At 42.4% G+C, this 18,379-nt stretch overlaps 2 protein-coding genes across 2 annotated transcripts in view; one reads left to right on the top strand and one right to left on the bottom strand.

Annotated features, from left to right (window-relative positions):
* The window catches only part of igdcc3 (immunoglobulin superfamily, DCC subclass, member 3), a 70,226-nt gene extending 62,007 nt beyond the window's left edge, over positions 1-8,219 (bottom strand). Inside the window, exons 1-2 of the mRNA XM_080885061.1 lie at positions 7,924-8,219; positions 2,148-2,453 (exon numbers count right to left, since the gene is read on the bottom strand). Coding sequence (XP_080741187.1) covers positions 2,148-2,453; positions 7,924-7,987 — 370 coding nt within the window. The 5' untranslated portion in view covers positions 7,988-8,219. The remainder of the gene's footprint in view (positions 1-2,147; positions 2,454-7,923) is intronic.
* Positions 8,220-12,597: 4,378 nt separating this feature from the next.
* Positions 12,598-18,379, top strand: part of LOC308398938 (anoctamin-5-like) — a 31,346-nt gene continuing 25,564 nt past the window's right edge. The window contains exon 1 of the mRNA XM_080885832.1: positions 12,598-12,908. Within this exon, the coding sequence (XP_080741958.1) occupies positions 12,842-12,908 (67 nt within the window). The 5' untranslated portion in view covers positions 12,598-12,841. The remainder of the gene's footprint in view (positions 12,909-18,379) is intronic.

The following is an 18,379-nucleotide window of genomic DNA, read 5'->3' as shown; positions in this document are numbered from 1 at the left end:
TCAAACTGAATCTCTAAATGAGTAGAGCCTGACTCATATATCAGCTTGAGTCAATATATCGCCTATTTCCCGGTATGTGTTAGCTATTTGCCGTTATATCTGCGGAATCTGCATTTCTAATTGTCGATAAATACAAAGAAAAGCAAAAATGGGGGAAACAACCTTCAACCACTGTATAAGTGTTGCCAGCAACTTTTCTGCTAGCAACACATGTCCTTGAAATGACACAAAGACAACAACCAGCTGATCTGAGCAGAGTTGGGTAGAGTATAAACGAGCAATCCACGACTTTTTGTCACATTTAAACATGATTATTTTTAAATTGTGTTGTTATATTAGATCAGCAAGGATTTAGATCTAGTTACACACTGCATGTGTGAGAGAGAAAAATATTCGATGATATATTGTATTTTTCAAATCTCTAAATATCGGTGTGGGCATTGTTAAAAACCGTACATCAGTCAGGCTCCACAAATTAATGTGGGGGGGTTTTTTCCACCAAGTTTTCCTACCCCTGATTCATTTTGTGAAATGAAGGGGCACTACTGTTGACTTTTCCCTCATGCAGAATCAAAAATGTGCCGCAACAGAGGATTCAATATGACCTTTGAAAAGAAAGACCTTTTAGGGAGGCTGTGAAAGGTTGCATGTGCTTGACAACGCCAGCCACTGAGCTGCAGTGACTTTTCCCTCTGGCCAGTGAGACGTCCATGCTAACCTCCCTATCCCACTGGGTTAAAAGCTGTATTGGGCACAACAGCACAGCAGTACCCTGTCTACATATAACCACAGGAATCAACAGGCTTCTGTGAGCCTTTGTCCATCTCTGTGTTTGAGAATATACATAACAGAGCCTTCGAAAAAGACTTAACTCGGCACAATGTGGAGCAGTACAGTATCACTAAAACTGCAGGAGGAGTGTGGATCCTGGATGCCTTTGACTTAAAGTAAGTGGAGACATGCGAAACGGTGACAAGATTAAAAATGCAGTAACAATTAACCATGGCAACAACGCAGGGAAAACGGGGTTGAACTAGAGGGACTTCAAACAAAGGGTCTGGTCGTCATGCTTGAGAAAATGCACCTTGATGCCTCTACCACTGAGTGGGTTGCTGGGTTTCTTCGAGCTTATTGCACTCTTACAAAGCAGCTTGGAGACTCTCAGTATGAGCGCTTGTTAATGCTAAATTCAAAAGGCTTCTATTTCTAAGCAGCACTGCAGATGAGCATCAGAAAGTTCATTACACTCAAAGGCGTAGATTAAATTATTCAAGCAGCTGGGGATATATTAAGAGCATTTACTTGAGCATGCACAGCAGCAATACAGAGACTAAACCAAAATACCTGAGGTAAGCTTCCATTACAATGTTTACATTTTATTTATAGAAAAATGATCATAACTCAAAATCACAAGTTAGTGCTTGTGATTCTGCTTGTGTTGTAACTGCATTGACTTCCATTCAGTTAAAACAATCAGTTCGAGACAAACTGATATATTGGTATCCTGATATAGGATAATGTAGGATGATGAAGCCAGTATCTCATAATGACAACAAAAGAGCAATAAAATCAACAGAGATGTCAATCATAATCATGGTCAGCTAATTCCAGAGTGAAGGAGACTTCCTCTACACGACCATCAGCTGGACTCTTTTTTTTTTAAGTCCAAAAAAAAAAATTCTTAGTGTAATTCATATATGTCGTCAACTTTTGCTGTTTATTTCACCGTGCACTTTAATATACTGCAAGGGAGCACCGGTGTATTCAAATAAGTGCGACGCATTTAAACCAACCCATATGGAAAAGAAATAGTAAAAACTTATATATGATTTACTCATGAAAGTGGCCACTTTCTCATTACTTTCATATATTGTTTTAGTAAGTATCCAAAACATACAAGTTTCATTATATAATTTTTCAAGGGGTCTTATATCTGTTTTCACTCTTATATGCTTTTCATACAAGTTTCACACAAGACAGATACAAACTTTATAAGATTTATATATATCTTTTCCTTATGGGAAGAAAAATCCTCCCTCGCTGAAAAATTTCACTTCCAGAAACTACCCCCCAAAATTCAGTAGTTACTGGGGACTGCTCGCTGCTACTACCATTTATTTATGCTGATGACCAAAAGAAAGACTTACTGGCTGCCTGAATGCGTGCCTTACGGCTCACCACCAACCCAAAGGAATTCTGGGCGATGCACTCGTAGTCGCCCTCATCAGAGGAGCCGTCAGATTTGGTCTTCTGGAAGTGTGCAATCAGCAGCGAGCCATTGATGAAGGTGGTATGATGCTGGTCCTGAGTTAAAAGTAGGCCATTACGCCTCCACTGTGTCGTAATCGGGGGGATGCCATCCACCTGGCAGTGGAGCATGAGAGGCTGCTCCTGCACAGCAATAATGTCACTGGGCTCCAAGGTGAAGGACAGCTCTGCCTCGCACATCACACCTGAGGAAACACAAACACATACATTTTAACACAAAAATAAATGGTAAAATGGACTAATGTTTATATATTTATATAGCGCTTTTCTACTGTAACTCAGGACTCAAAAGGCTTTTTACAACAAATTTCCTTCAACCAATCACAAACCGTTTGTTTCTATACCTATTCACCTGGTCACACAGATGCACCGGGCCAACTCAGGGTTCATCTTGCCCAAGCCAGGGACTGAACCACAGACCTTGCAATCAAGTTCCATTACAGCTCCAGATTGAGCTATTGAGTGTGCGTGCAAAATGTGGTGGCGTTGGCTGTGTATGATTACTGGAAACCACACGACCTCGAGTTGAGTAACTTGCGTTACCCATGTTATGCTCTCACTTCCTTTAAGTCTATTTCATTCACACATTTTTACTGTTTCTGCTTTACTAAACTACAATCTCATTTTCATTTTTATCACCAATTCAATGCTCTCCATTTAAATGTTAGCAGGAAGAGCGCTGCAGAGTTTGGAGTAACTGTCAGTTTAAAGATTCTTCACAGCTTTGCTTTGACCTAACATTAAACACAGGTGCATATAAAGCTCAGAGGAGTCAGCTTTAATAGTAATGAGTAAAAGCTGAATTCCTAACATTAAAAAAAAATCTACACAGTGAGTGTAATAGTTGTAAAATATGTGTTATGTGACCTCCGCGATAGTCCTTCGGGGCCTTACTGCAGCATTCTATGTAAGGTGGAGAGATGAATGGACCCAATACCTATAATACATAATCCTTATGAAAACTCCTTGTGAAATCATACATTTATTATCTTATGTGCGTCACAAAATATCTTCCTTTTAATTTACATTTATTTTTCTCTGTCAAGTTAGTGAAGCTTTTTTAGCCTTTTTCAATGCCATCCATCCTTTTCAACAACCCTTACTACCCGGGGTCACAATGGATGCCAACCACTGCATCAAAGCTGATAATTTCCACATTAACCTCTGAAGCAAACAGTAACCATGTTCCTAATGTCCTTATAGCTGCTCACCAGGCCTCACACCTGATGAATACCCCTATGGAAAAGAAATATTAAAAACTTATATGATTTACTCATGAAAGTGGCCACTTTCTCATTACTTTCATATATTGTTTTAGTAAGTGTCCAAAACATACAAGTTTCATTTATATAATTTTTCAAGGGATCTTGAAACAGGGGATATCTGTTTTCACTCTTGTATGCTTTTCATACAAGTTTCACACAAGACAGATACAAACTTTTATTTATATATATCTTTTCCATATGGGTAAAACGCCTTGGCTGAGCCACCTCCGGGCTACAGTCCCAAGAGGATTCACCGTCTGTGGAGTGAACGCACCCCAAGCGAGTGTATTCTTGTACTAAAGAAAAGCACTTGTAGTCTTCTAGTGACTGTACCGTTTAACCTGTGGCTGTAACACTGTCACAGCTCATTCGCACTTTCATTTTCATCCGTCAGCACAAAATTATGCAGTTTTTCTTAACCGCACTCACAAATCTAATGTGGTTAGTGCAGATCAGATTTTCAGTGTCTGCAGTCTCTGAGGGTAAAAGAGGTTGCCGGGAGAATAATAAATAAAGGATGTAAACAGCCTGACTTGGCTTGGTACTATAAAAGAGGAGCTTAGCGAGCTCTCTTGGTATCACGTTTCAGCTGCTGATGGACTGAGCATTACCAGTTTCTGCCCCAGGCCTTGGAATCTGGTGGGACGGGCTAGGGGAGGGCAGCAGAGGGGGGCAAAGCACAGGGGTCAAAACACAGAACCTCTGGCTTCATCATTTCAAATTCCAGAAGAGAACCACTTCCCCTGAGGAAAAGGCAGGGAATTCACTGACACACTCCACGAAGATCACATATGGAGCATAATGTAAAGAAGCAGCTCTCCCTATGTTCTGTGTCCCTTCCTTACTCCCCCCCCCCCCCCCTCCCCCTTACACTCAACAAGCACGGTAAGTGAAATGACCATGAGACCAGAAGAGACATCAGTGGTACCACTTGTGAAAAACAAGGGGGTGGTATTGGAGGAATAATTAACCCTTAGCTGTCAGATCCTGCTGCCTGAGCTGCTGCTCTTTAAAATGATGCCGGCCACAGAGCTCCATCTCGTTTGATCCAAATAATATCCCGCTTTCAAACAGAATCAGTCGGCAGATTTAAAAGAAAAAGAAAAAGGCAGCAGCCACACACCCAGGATGTTTTCCACTCAGCTCTACATTATTTGTGTAAACTGAAAGTATATTGGAGGCTTTTTATTCTCCTCTTTCAAAGCTGGCAAAAAAGACATTAATCAATGTTATCAAGCCTCGGAGCAGACAGGATAATAACATTTTAGTGTTCAGTGTGTATACGGGCTCATTGATCTGGAGTGGATTAAACAACTTTAATGATTTTGTGTTCAAGCAATCAGAGTTTCTTCCATTAGCTAAAACAATCTGAGGTTGCTGGGCTCTGGCTTTCCCTATAAATATAGTGTGCTGCTAGAGTGATTGTTTAATGCCATTCTGAGCACTGGCTCGGTAGAAGGTTACAAACAACAGTATGAGAAAGGTCAGGGAAAATAATTTTCACCACAGCAGCAGATTATAAGACAGATAGATCCAATAATGCACAGGCAGAAGGAGGACAACAGAAGGAGGGGAGAGCCGGATTTTGCGCTCTGTGTGCTTTAGGTTAAGGTCATCTGTGAATGCCGAGCATCCAGGGGTGTGCAGAGGGAGAGGAAATCACAGCTGTACAAATTAGTGGCAAAACCAGTGGCCTAGCCACAGAAACACGTTTGCGGGCATCAGGGTCTTCAGGCTTGGCTCTTCGTGCCTTGACGAGGAGACAGACACACATTCACACAATTTTATGCTCTTTTCATGCCCAGAAAACAGGCACTAGCGCAGGGGATTAGCGGGTAAGACTAGAGACGACCGTCAGCTAAGTGCAACTCATGCTTTGGCTTGCTTACTATTGACAGATAAGTGTGGCGGGCTGGCACTAAGATTTATTGCTGCAATAGTAGAGTGAAGATGACACCCAGTGACTCACAGACAGATCAGAGCTAGCAGACACAAGCGCCACTGACAGAGCTAAGTAAGCTCAGGACACACCACAAGCAAAGTGAGGATACAAAGTTACTGATATCATATCACATGATAGCACAATAATAATGGGTGTAGTCCAAGTCCAGACATTATACTTAACTAAACTTAATCAACTAGATTAGAATTACTTACAAAAGGCCTTGTTGAAAAACTACGATCTGTGATATAGTCTTAGAGATTCAAGTTAAATATGACATTAAAGGAAAAGTAAGGTTGACTAAAGCAGTTTTATCAGTAGTTACCTGCGTTCTCTTCTCACTCTGTCATTATGTGCGTGTTAAGTGTGACTCTAAATACTGCATTAACTCAAAGATGGGGTTTATTTTCAATGCATGGCTTGATTGAAATGCTTCCCACACTTCACAAGTACACACACACACACACACACACACACACACACACACACACACACACACACACACACACACACACACACACACACATATATATATATGAACTGTAGATGGAAAAACTGCGGCGGCACTATCTTGTGAGTGTCAAGAATTAAATAAAAATAGACTTTTAAAAAAACACCAAAAACTTGAAACTTTAAGTATGATTGAGTGCGTAAGTGCAGATGAAACAAACGAGAGTTGTGAGCATGAATAAAACCATTAAAATGAACAACTTCAATTCCTTTGCTGGTTATAAAGCCTCTAATGTCTGGCTAAAAACAAACAAACAAACAAACAAACCAATATTTATTTCTTTTCCTGGGGGAAGACTATATGTGCAGGACTGATGCTAAATTTCCCTCCTATAGGCTTCAGCTTGATATATTATTAATCAATACTCTGGTTTTCTAGCTACCTTTATGCTCCATCGCATTAAAGAGCGTGCTGCTTCAACTGATATTTACCCATTATAATAGAAGCTTGGAGCTGTTTAGTTATGGTAATAATGCTAAGAAGTAGCCCATGAGGTGAAAAGAAAGTAGTTGCACAGTTCAGCTCTCTCCATTACTCATCTGTTGCCGGTGAACTGCGCAATCTTCCCTCAGATTAACCAAATCATTTTGAATTAAAATGCAAATCAGTTTGGATTTTTGATGCTCTCGTTTTTCTCTGAAGCTCGAAACTCACAAACCACCTCAGAGCCGTCCATTCAAAGCAAATAATTAACCCTCTGATAAACTGAACTTTTTTTTAATCGTGAGATCTTCAGAGTGATGCTCTGAACTCTTCCTGGCTCTCTGACTTCTTCAGTCCCCATGAGATCTAAGGCCAGCTTTGGTCTGAATTCTTTTCTCTGTGTTATCAAAACTGCCTAAAATATCATAAAAAGTGCCTTTATCTAAACTGAATCTAATCTCTGCGGCGGCCAGGCACTTGAAAGCGCTTCATTTCCTTAATGTGATGGGAAGATTGGAGCTTCATCCATCACAGAGCTCTGTTTCTGACGTTTTTGTTCCCAGCCCTCTCGCTGAACATGTTATGAACCACTGTGTACAGGCCTTTATGATTCCAGTGGGGCCTTTGTGGGTCCCTGTGTGGTATGCTTTGCAAATACTCAATACTCTCTCTTGCCTTTGAATTAAGGGGGCCCCACATAGAGCGAGAGAGAAACTGTCTGTCATATTGAACAAAGGGATGTGAAAGAAAATTTGAAAAGAAAGAGAGAGACAGTCTTGACATTTAATCTGTACAAATATTCTCCCCAGCAGGCAATAACTACAGTCGTTTAATCTATTCTGAGAGCAATAACCACTGTCACCTCACCCAGTCGCAGGGTGGTGTGCTCTGAGGACTGGACAGTCAAGACCTCCATCTGCTTTGAAAAAGTCCCCTGATATTAAATGAAACTATTTATGAGAGGCGCATAGTCACTTTTTACAAGTTAGCTGTGAGTTAAGCCCTTCTAACCTGCACACTGTTGGCTCCTGTTGGCAAGACTTTCTCTGTGTAGGCAATCATAGTTCACCCTTAACTTTAATCTAATGTGGATCAAAATACGTGCAAATGAGATATCGACCCTCATTATTGGGGGACTACAGCAAACTTGGGTGGGATGCCTCGTATCGTGGAGCTACCTGGACATCTGAGTGCTCCGAAGCATCTGTGCGTAAAAACACTTACAGTACAAGCGCTGCAGAAAGCACAGAGTACAACTTTAAGCACACTCCAGGTGTTGGTGCACATGTCGGCAAAGTGCACACAGGCATTCCGCGGTGCACGAGACACAAGGGCGCTCACTCCGGCTCTTACTGCCCAGAATACAAACAGACACCGGAGAGGGGCCAAGTTCAGGGTTACTGGTCACTAACAGGCTCGCTGCTTGCTGTAAGCACCGAGCTGAGAGAGGCTGTCCTCCTCTGTCACGCTGTTACACTCTGCTGCATACTACGCTATAAGATAATGCCACTTACCGATTAAAGCGTTCAGGAGTATTCCCAAAAAGCACAGAAGGCGGCGGCGCCTTGTGGGTGCCATTTAAACACGGAAGATATTTCAGCACTCGCAGAGAACAACGTGAGATGAACAAACACGGGTCAAAGAAAAAAAAAGAGCGAAAGGAGCGCAGACGTCCAGCTTCAGATACTACATGTTCCGACCTACAGTGCTACATTGAGGTGGTGGGTCGCAGGGGTCGAACGAGATTTCGCCATTTTTAACCATCTATCAGCAGTCTGTCAGCATCCCGCTCTCTCTCTCTAGCCTCCTCACTCACTCTGCTGTATCCTAAAAACTGCCTCAACCCCCCCTCCCTCCCTCTCTCTCTCTCTCTCTCTCTCTCTCTCTCTCTCTCTCTCTCTCTCACACACACACACACACACACACACACACACACACACACACACACACACACACACACACACACACACACTGAATCTGGTCTCAAACAAAAGAGCCGACTGCTGACTGTTTTGCTCTCAGTGCACGAGAAACCTGCACAAGCGGCATGATTTCTGCATGTCAGGAAAACAAAGCCAACCTTGTATCAGTACAGATGACTGCTCCTAATTACAGCAATCAGTCATTATCCCAATAATAAAAAAGAATAATTAATTGAGATTATATCGATTTTCATACGGGAAATATGACGTAACAAGCCTCAGATATCAGTAAATTAATAAATAAATTAACAGACTGTGACAATGAATGATTTTTATTGTATGAAATAAAAAATAGCAACCATCTGGTTCCAAACTGAACACATGACATCTGTGTCTTTAATTGTTCGTCAGTTTGCGCTGGTTTGGGTTTGTTTTCAGCTTCAGTTCTACGAGGACAATGAAACCAAAATGGTGTAACTGTGTCAGGTTGGCTGTATGTGTTTTATTTAAAGCTGATGGTTCAGCACAAGTAAACCTGATATGATAAATAAGGAAGGAGGGCTTCCGAGCACAAGGTTACGACAAAGCTCAGCTGTTTAGCTGTAGACGAGCTCCTCCTAGTGGCGGTATTTATGAATCTGTGTACACCTTATCTGTGTCAGCCATGCGCTCCGTTATTTACTGGACTAACACGTGTCACATGTTTAAAAAACCACACTCAGTGATGACTTCATTAGGTGCAGCCTGCTAGTACCGGGATGGTCTTCAGATCGATTCTGCAAGTTGCAGGAAATTCTGGTCCATGTTGACATGACAGCATCACACAGTTGCTGCACATTTGTTGGGCTGTACATCCATGATGTGAATCCTACCACATCCCAAAGGTGCTGTACTGGACTGAGATATTTCAAGCCTTTATTTGTTATAATTTTGTTGGCCATGGCTTACAACTTGTGAAAACCCCCAATTCAAAAGCTCAGAAAATCAGAATATTACACGAAAACAATAAAACAAAGATTTTAAATAGAGAAATGTCGGACCTCTGAAAAGTAATCATGCATATGTACTCGGTACTTGGTTTGGGTCACATGAATTACTGCCTCAGTGCGGCATAGTATATATGCCCTATGCCACTGAGGTGTTATGTAAGCCAGGATGCTTCAATAGTGGCCTTCAGCTCTTCTCCATTGTTCAGTCTCATGTCTCTCATCTTTCTCTTGGCAATGCCCCATAGATTCTCTTTGGAGTTCAGGTCAGGTGAGTTTTCTGACCAATGAAGCACAACAATCCCATGATCATTGAGCCAGGTTTTGGTACTTTTGGCAGCGTGGGCAGGTGCCAAGTCCTGCTGGAAACTGATGTCAGCATCTCCATAAAGCTCGTCTGCAGAAGGAAGCTGGTAGACGGCTGCGTTGCCACAGGATGTCCAGAACTCAAAGGACAAATATCAGCCAGAGAAAATTCATTGAATTTATTTAAAATAGCTGTTTTAGGTCCTCCTCCTTTAACCCTTTCATGCATGGATTATGACAACTTCAATCAGGATTTTTCTCTTAAGTACTTTAATTCATCTTTTCATGCCTAAAGATGAAATCCCTATTGAGGTTGGCATACTTCATGCATGACAGGGTTAAATAGCAATAATTACAATGAAACACGACATACATCTCTAGTAACATTAAACGACCAGTGGGTGGCAGGGTATGGCGTGACACATCAGTGTCCGGTGTAGTGGTTTATGTGCAAGTATACCATCAACACTGACACAAATACAAGAAAACAGCCTTTGAATAGCTGTCCACTGTAGTGACCACTATGCGTGAAAGGGTTAAGGAGCAAAGTTAGCTTTAAGCCAACCCTGCTGTTATTGGCTGCCCCTCGCAAACAGAAGGTTTGAACACTAGGTATCTGTGTGTCTAAAACTATGTATGGCTGTGGTTCATTGGGCAGAGCTAGTTCAGTCCCCAGTTCTTACAGTCTGCATGTAGAAAGTATCCTTGGGTAAGATGCTGCTTCCCAAGTAATATCTCTGTCTAAATAAATAAATAAATCTGGGTAAATTCCCAGATGATTAAACATGGAACTATTTTCCTGGTAATACCTGAAATGAGTAAAGAAAATCAACTTATTTATACCTATTTATGCAAGATAATTCATAACTTTATTGAGGGGGTTATATTGGTTGGGTCTGATTATTGGGGGGGTCATAACCTCCCTAACCACCCTGGAAATTACGCCCCTGTTCCCAAGTGTCCTCAGATGCTTCTATCAGTGTGTGTGTGTGTGTGTGTGTGTGTGTGTGTGTGTGTGTGTGTGTGTGTGTGTGTGTGTGTGTGTGTGTGTGTGTGTGTGTGTGTGTGTTTTACCCAGAGTTTGGTGGCTATAGCATTGGCTTGTGGAGGGAGGAGGAGGCCTTTTCTGTCAAGCAGACAGAGACCTTGTGTGTGCTGCGAAATAGCAACAAGGGTTGAGAGCAGTTTATCAGATGTAAGCATCAGCAAGGTCTCAGCAAAAAAAAACAATTAGGCAAAGCAAAAAGCTTGTACTAATGTGTGTGAATGAGTGAAAGATGTGTAGAGTAGAAAGTGCTTGAGTGCTCAGTTAATGTAAAGAAGTGGTCTACGAGTACTAAAACATCCTCGTCAGCTACTGAAAATCATCTTTAGCATCTTTAGTTTTTGCATTTGTTGTGGTCAGGAACTGGCGGGAGAAAATGAATGAGAATATTCCTCTGGTCTTTAAGATAGAGTCATTTTTTTCTGCTCATTTCCAGTTAAATATTTTATTTGTGGATTCCACTATATCGCTTCGCATAACTCACAGTTTTCTCTCTCTCTCTCCACATATATAGATATAGATATAAAATATCCCCCGCTCACCCCTGCAGGCAGTCTATCCTTCAAGCTCAGGTCTTCTACCAGAGGCCTGGGAGCTTGAGGGTCCTGCGCAGTATCTTAGCTGTTCCCAGGACTGCGCTCTTCTGGACAGAGATCTGTTATTCCCGGGATCTGCTGGAGCCACTCGCCTAGCTTGGGAGTCACCGCACCTAGTGCTCTGATTACCACGGGGACCACCGTTACCTTCACCCTCCACATCCTCTCGCGCTCTTCTCTGAGCCCTTGGTATTTCTCCAGCTTCTCGTGTTCCTTCTTCCTGATATTGCTGTCATTCGGAACCGCTACATCGATCACTACGGCCGTCTTCTTCTGTTTGTCTACCACCACTATGTCCGGTTGGTTAGCCACCACCATTTTGTCCGTCTGTATCTGGAAGTCCCACAGGATCTTAGCTCGGTCATTCTCCACCACCCTTGGGGGCATCTCCCATTTTGACCTCGGGACTTCCAGGTTATACTCGGCACAGATGTTCCTGTACACTATGCCGGCCACTTGGTTATGGCGTTCCATGTATGCCCTGCCTGCTAGCATCTTGCACCCTGCTGTTATGTGCTGGATTGTCTCAGGGGCATCTTTACACAGCCTGCACCTGGGGTCTTGCCTGGTGTGATAGACCCCAGCCTCTATGGATCTTGTGCTCAGAGCTTGTTCTTGTGCTGCCATGATTAGTGCCTCTGTGCTGTCTTTCAGTCCAGCTTTGTCCAGCCACTGGTAGGATTTCTGGATATCAGCCACCTCCTCTATCTGCCGGTGGTACATACCGTGCAGGGGCCTGTCCTTCCATGATGGTTCCTCGTCTCCCTCCTCTTTTTTGGGTTTCTGCTGCCTGAGGTATTCACTGAGCACTCGGTCAGTTGGGGCCATCTTCCCAATGTATTCTTGGATGTTCGTTGTCTCATCCTGGACCATGGTGCTGACACTCACCAGTCCCCGGCCCTCTTCCTTCCGCTTAGCGTACAGCCTCAGGGTGCTGGACTTGGGGTGAAACCTTCCATGCATGGTAAGGAGCTTTCTTGTCTTTATGTCAGTGGCTTCTATCTCCTCCTTTGGCCAGCCTATTACCCCAGCAGGGTACCTGATCACGGACAGGGCATACGTGTTGATGGCCTGGATCAACACCTATACATACATACATATATATATATATATATATATATATATATATATATATATATATATATATATATATATATATATATATATATATCGATCTTCAGTACTACAAAATGACCACAAGATGGTGCTATTTCTCAAAAACAGCCTCGCCACATGACAAATTTTTCCTACACGATCTCTCTCTCTCTTTTGCACACACACATACACCCAGTTTTGCCGACGTAAAAAAACAGAAAAAAAAAATCAGAGCCACTCCCCTTTATGCCTGGTCTCCTCGGTTAGCACTCAGGAGCCGTGTTGGGACCGTTTCAGTGAAAATCGATTATAGTGTAAATATGATCCATCTACCCTCCCTTGACCTGGATCTCTTCGCTGATTTCAGTGTGTGATCACCCAGTGCTGGTCTTCACAGACACCGAGAGGAGACAGCGGCATCCTCACCGCCTTACCCACTTTCCCGAGAAGGTGAAGCCGTTATAATAACAGCGCTAGCCGCTATGAGACGAATAAGTGGTAAGGCGAAGGATGAGACTCTGATCGAGCTGCAGAGCGCCAGGGCTGCAGGTAACCGCATAAATGCAGGGTTTTATTTCTAAATGTGGCAGCTGCTGTGGCAGAGCGACGCTCTACAAGTTACAGTAATCCGAGGTTCATTGTAAACTCGCAATTCAGCAGTGAAGGGTGAATATTTATATGTCCTCTAGTTGTTTAGTCTTACGTGGCAAAACCATTTCTACATGTGGCTGTAATTTGGTTACTCGGCTTGTGCTTGTATACAGCCCAGTTAGTGATGCTGGGTTGCACCAGAGATCCCATGACCAAAACACACATGCTGTTTGTTCTTCTTGTCTACTGCTTTGATACAGCCAAGTCCCTTACAACTTCAGGGTGACACTGAGGTCACACACATAGTCTGTTTCCCAAACTGAGCCAGACTGCATATTTATTTTTAGCGCACAATATCTCAGTGTACACTGTAGTAAACTATCCTAGAAGCATCTCAGGCATTTTTTAACGAATTAAATTAGAGAAGAAGACAAATTGATCCATGCTGTAAAGCATGTGAGTAAACATACTTTTTGCTATCTGTCAAGCCTAACATGTGTCACCTTATCTAATGGGACTAGCCCCCTGTGAGATAGTCAGGCTTTACTGACTCTTCGCCTATAGTCACATGAAGTCACCTCTCTGGAGGTTCACAGTCTGAACAATGTGCCACCACAGGAATGCTTTCAGACGTGAATTTGGTTGAATTATGTCGGCTTACCGTGATTTGTTGCTTCTACGTGGACATTAGAAAGTCAGTTAAGTTGATGGAGCACTGTGAAACCTAATGGTTTGGTTCTGCGGTCGTTTTAGTCCTGAGAGGATTGTATGACATTGCTGCACAGGACTTGTCCTGAATGAATCTTACTAATGAATGAATGAATTAAATGACTTGCTTTCACTCCAGTATCTAAAGTAGCAGATCTATGAGTTAATGACACTTTTAATGTTTTGAGCACTATGTGTCAGTCCATCCCAGTCTGAATAACCCATGTCTTTGCCTCACAAACACTAAATCTTCATTTTTATGCTGTCCTCTCGCTGACATTTGAAACTCTGCACGTGTGCAGTGGGAAACTTTTCAGCATTTCTAAAACTGAGCCACAGACGTCTGGAGGCATCCAGCAAGATTTTGCATAAGTCAGGAGACGCTCTGGTTTCCAAAAGAAACACAAATCCATAACAGGAAAAATACAAGTATACTCAAGTTGCAGTAAGAGCATGGCATGTGCTGATATCTGCTGACCTGCTGGAGGACAAGATGAATTAGGTTCACTGGAAACCTCTGTTGCTTTTGTGACAAGAGCAGCCGGGCCTTTTAATTTGTGAGCCTGCTTACCTCTGCCTAACAGACCACTGCATCACAACAAGACCATTATGAGAAGAGAAAAACAAAACGTTTATAGAACACATTTTCCAGCATTTTCATTCAATCAAACCATGTCTGAGTTAAGATTACGATGCCTCAATTACACCTTTCCCTGTTTGTATTTGCATATCCTCCGCTGTGTGTATTAGAGGGTTGTTTATAAGGACACGTGGCTGTTTATTTAGAGTGAGCAGTAGATTAAAAGACTGCTGTTCTACAGAGGCTTTGTTCGGGCTCTTATCAGGCCAGACTTTCAGCCACAAGTGAAAGGGGAAACAAAGGAGAGGAAGGATTCAGTCCTCACTTCAGTGTGTGTGTCTGTATGTGTTACCTTGTTCACAGCTGCCCAAACACTGATTTATAATCGTACATGACATTCTGCTGCTGGATAAACACCAGATGTCCATGGACAGCGTATACCGTTTGGTGGATGGTTTTCTAAAATCAACCTGCTGCTTGTTGTCACCCTCTGTCAGTAAATCTTTTTCTTGGCCAGTTCACAGTCAGGGAAAAAATCTTAATGACTCCACTTTTAAGTGCCCTCAATAGTTATTAATTACTCATTTATATCGGGATTTGCCTCCTTTTAAGGTGATCTCAATCCGCAGTCCAGCTGATGAAGTCATCTGCCAGTCAGAGGTGAAGCAGAGCCAAAGAGTTGCTATGGAAACAGGCCTTGTAATTAAATTACTCCCTTTGAGGAGGCAAACAGAACAGAATAACACATGGCAGGCAAGCAAGACGTCCTCTCACCACAACCACAGTAAGACTAGATGAGGTCTTATTGTGCTGCCAGAACTATTTTCAGAGTACAGACCTTTTGTTTTGGGCATGAAATACATTTTTTGCTCTATAAATTTTTAATCATAGGTGGCATATGCCTCTTTTTTTCCTCTGGGCTTTCACCTTTTGGTACGTTTTTGTAGAGACAAGTGACAAATAAAAAACCCATCATGTGTCTTAGTAAGGTGTCGGGCCATCGCACGATGCCAGAATAGTTTTAGCGGATTTTCAAAAGTTGTTTTCACACTTTCAGACTTCCCTGAACGTCTCTAGCCACTGCCTGACAGAGGTGCACGTGAGAAGGCTGATATCAGCTGGATCAGGCATTAGACACTCTTTAAATGTCAGTTCCCAAGTGCAAAGGATGCTTGATGTTACGCTGTGCTGATGTGTGAACAGCGCTGTTTAGAATTCGTTGCATTTACAGCTAGTGAATGGGCGTCGTCTGTGCCGCCTCCGGCATGCAGGGAGCTCCCTCGCCTAAACCACACAGAGCATGTGCAGTAGCGCGAAAACAGCTGAAGGGAAGTGTTTCCTGTTGTGTTTTGTTTGAGAAAGAACAACAACATCTATCCTGACTCAATTTTTGCAAAATTTGCCCAAAGCTCACATGTGAAAACACCTCTGAAAAGTCGCTGGGACTCTGATGAAAACTTGGAATATCGTTTTTCCAGAAGATACGCCCCTGATTTGGTGCTTTGATGACTGTAGAGGAACGCACTATCTGTCACCACCATCACCGACTGGGTGGAGATCTTGTGAGGGAAAGTTCAGTAGCAAATGATTCGTGTCATTTTCATACTGATCAAAAGATTCAGTGACCCATCGTGCCAGTCCCACCAGGATAGACGTGTTTTATCAGGGCAAAAGGTAACACCTCCATATTGATTCTTTTCTTAGGTGATAAGGGCACTCAAAGCAGCAAACCATTCCCCCTCACCAACATCCTTACTGTAGGAGTGTAGGAGTTTTTCCTTTAATATGTCACCAGTCTATATGGGTGCTCTTTACAGGGCAGCTTTGGATGCAGGAACCTGACTCACTGTTGTGCCGTCTCTCATTGGTTAATGTTGTTAATCTACTTATTGGGCAAACAAAACGCCCAAGGCCTTCATATCATAGACGCAAGGAAGCTACTTTTGTGCCCTAATCTGTCTCGTCCAGTCATCCTTTCAAAAAATTTCGTCAAACATCTCTTCCTTAAAAGCCCGTCAGACACGTCAAGTGTTGAAGTCCAGGCGTGTTATGTTGTGTCTGTTTAACGCGATGAATTATGACTTCTGCTCTGCATATGACCTCTTCAGCTGGCACTGTTCAAGCTTTCCGGTAATTGTCAGGAAAGTATCAACAATTTCCTGATGATAAGAAAGGAAACTTGTGTTCTAGGCAACAACATGAGCATGATACAAATGTGAAAACACAACTGTCAACATTTCAAACAATGCTTTCTAAAAATAAGACACCATTAAAAAACAACCCACTTTATCAGTAGTGTTCCCTTGTATATGTTTAAAGCCTCACGTATTCAATGTTTTCAAACAACATTTATATTAATCTGGATGCATTTTGAATATAGTCAGCTGTATTGACAGGAAATGTTGAGTGGCAGACTTTGAGGATGCCTCGTCCTAGAAGACAGAGGCCCTGGGTTTGAGCTCAGGATGTTGTGGTTTGACTGAAACAGGGTGTGCACCGTGCTTGCAAGATTAAAAGTTCTTATTTGCGTTTTTGCATCAAATTTTAAAATTTAATTCAGTTCTTTTTGTAAAAACCTGACATACTTGCCTGATGCTCTCATCAAGACTCACTTGTGGTTCGCGTGATCCTGCATATTGGATGACTTTGAGTGGGAACCCCTATTTAGACTACAGTATTGTTCATCGCATTAATATTTCATATACATCGATTTGCAATTGAGCCCTCATGCCCCATCTGGTATTATTAAACTCATGAATAGAGAGAAGTTGTAGAGCAGTCTGTGATATGTTTGTATTACTTCTCTTGAGAAAGGATTATGCTGTCATAATAAACCAGTGCTGTGTTTTCCATTTGTCAAAGTGGAAGGTCGAACGACACTCTGAAGAGCTCTTAATCGAGTAAAATATAGAACGCCTGTTTCAGTACAGCAAGCAGGACATTCTAGCTCTGTGCCAGGCACACTGAAGAGCTACACGAGAGTTGTTAGCGGGGCCTCTTCTGAACCATAGGCGCCCACGCATGTTGCTTGAGTCATAGTAAAAACGATTTGCTTGATACTGAATCAAAGGTACAAAAACACAGCGAGTGCTTTTCATCAGTGGTCTCGATGATCTGCAACATATAAAAGCTGTGGTCTGATTTCCAGCAGTGATAGGACTCTCTGTTGTACTTTTATGCTGTTCTTTTAATGCTTGTGTAAGTGAAAGTCTGATGGCTCAATATTTAACCTTTGTGTTGTCCTGATCTACAGTTTAATTCCACCTCCTAACCACTGTCTGTCTGTCCCTTAAAGATGTTCCTGCTGTGTTGACTGCATTCAGGATTAATCTCCACCCAGGTATGGGCAGATCAGAGGCTTTATGTGACGCCTGTCTGTCCGTCCTCGCGTCATTGTAATCTCTGCTATTTCTCTTCGCACCCTCCATCGCGTGCCGTCATCATGTTTAATGTCACTGCGTATGCTCCATTTATGTAAATTTGTTACGGCTTTCCTGTTTGTTTGCTGATCAGAATCAAATGCCTCTCTGTCTGCTATCTCAGCTTTCATATTGTAGCCATTTGCTTAAGTGTCTGCCGTCTGGTAGCTTAATGTGCTGTGTACTGTGTCAAATTTGTACTATTTGTACTGGTGCATGCACCCAGACGCTGAATTAAGATATGTGCCCATGGTATTTCAACTTGTGGCTAGGCTATTTGATGATTTATATCATAAGCAACATGTATAACTTTTTATAGCAAAGTTTTGCTAGTACTATAAAAGCAGAAAAACTCCTGCATGTATAATTTTACTCACAAATGCGGTATGTAGCACAGCCTGTGGACTCTGTGGGCCCAGGAGAGATATGTTGAAGCTCTAACAAGCTTCTGCCTGAATACTTTGCCTCAGTGCTTCCACTACAGCATCAAGAATGAGCAACCTTTGATAACATTACCCAAAAAGGTCCACTAATCACCGAGAAATTAGGGACTACCATATTCAAACATAAGTCTGACATAAGAAGAAGAAAAAAAAACTCATTTGGCTTCAGATAGTCTTTTGCTGAGTAAAGAAGGATAGCTACTACAGCTAGCTTTTTCTTTAGGTAGCCATCAGTCCTTCTGCAGTAGCTTATTCTTAGCCTGTGGTATGTTAGCCTGT

The sequence above is a fragment of the Rhamphochromis sp. 'chilingali' genome (genome assembly GCF_963969265.1).
Source record: "Rhamphochromis sp. 'chilingali' genome assembly, chromosome: 6".
Taxonomy (NCBI): Eukaryota; Metazoa; Chordata; class Actinopteri; order Cichliformes; family Cichlidae; genus Rhamphochromis; species Rhamphochromis sp. 'chilingali'.
This window is presented reverse-complemented; position numbering and strand designations above follow the sequence as displayed.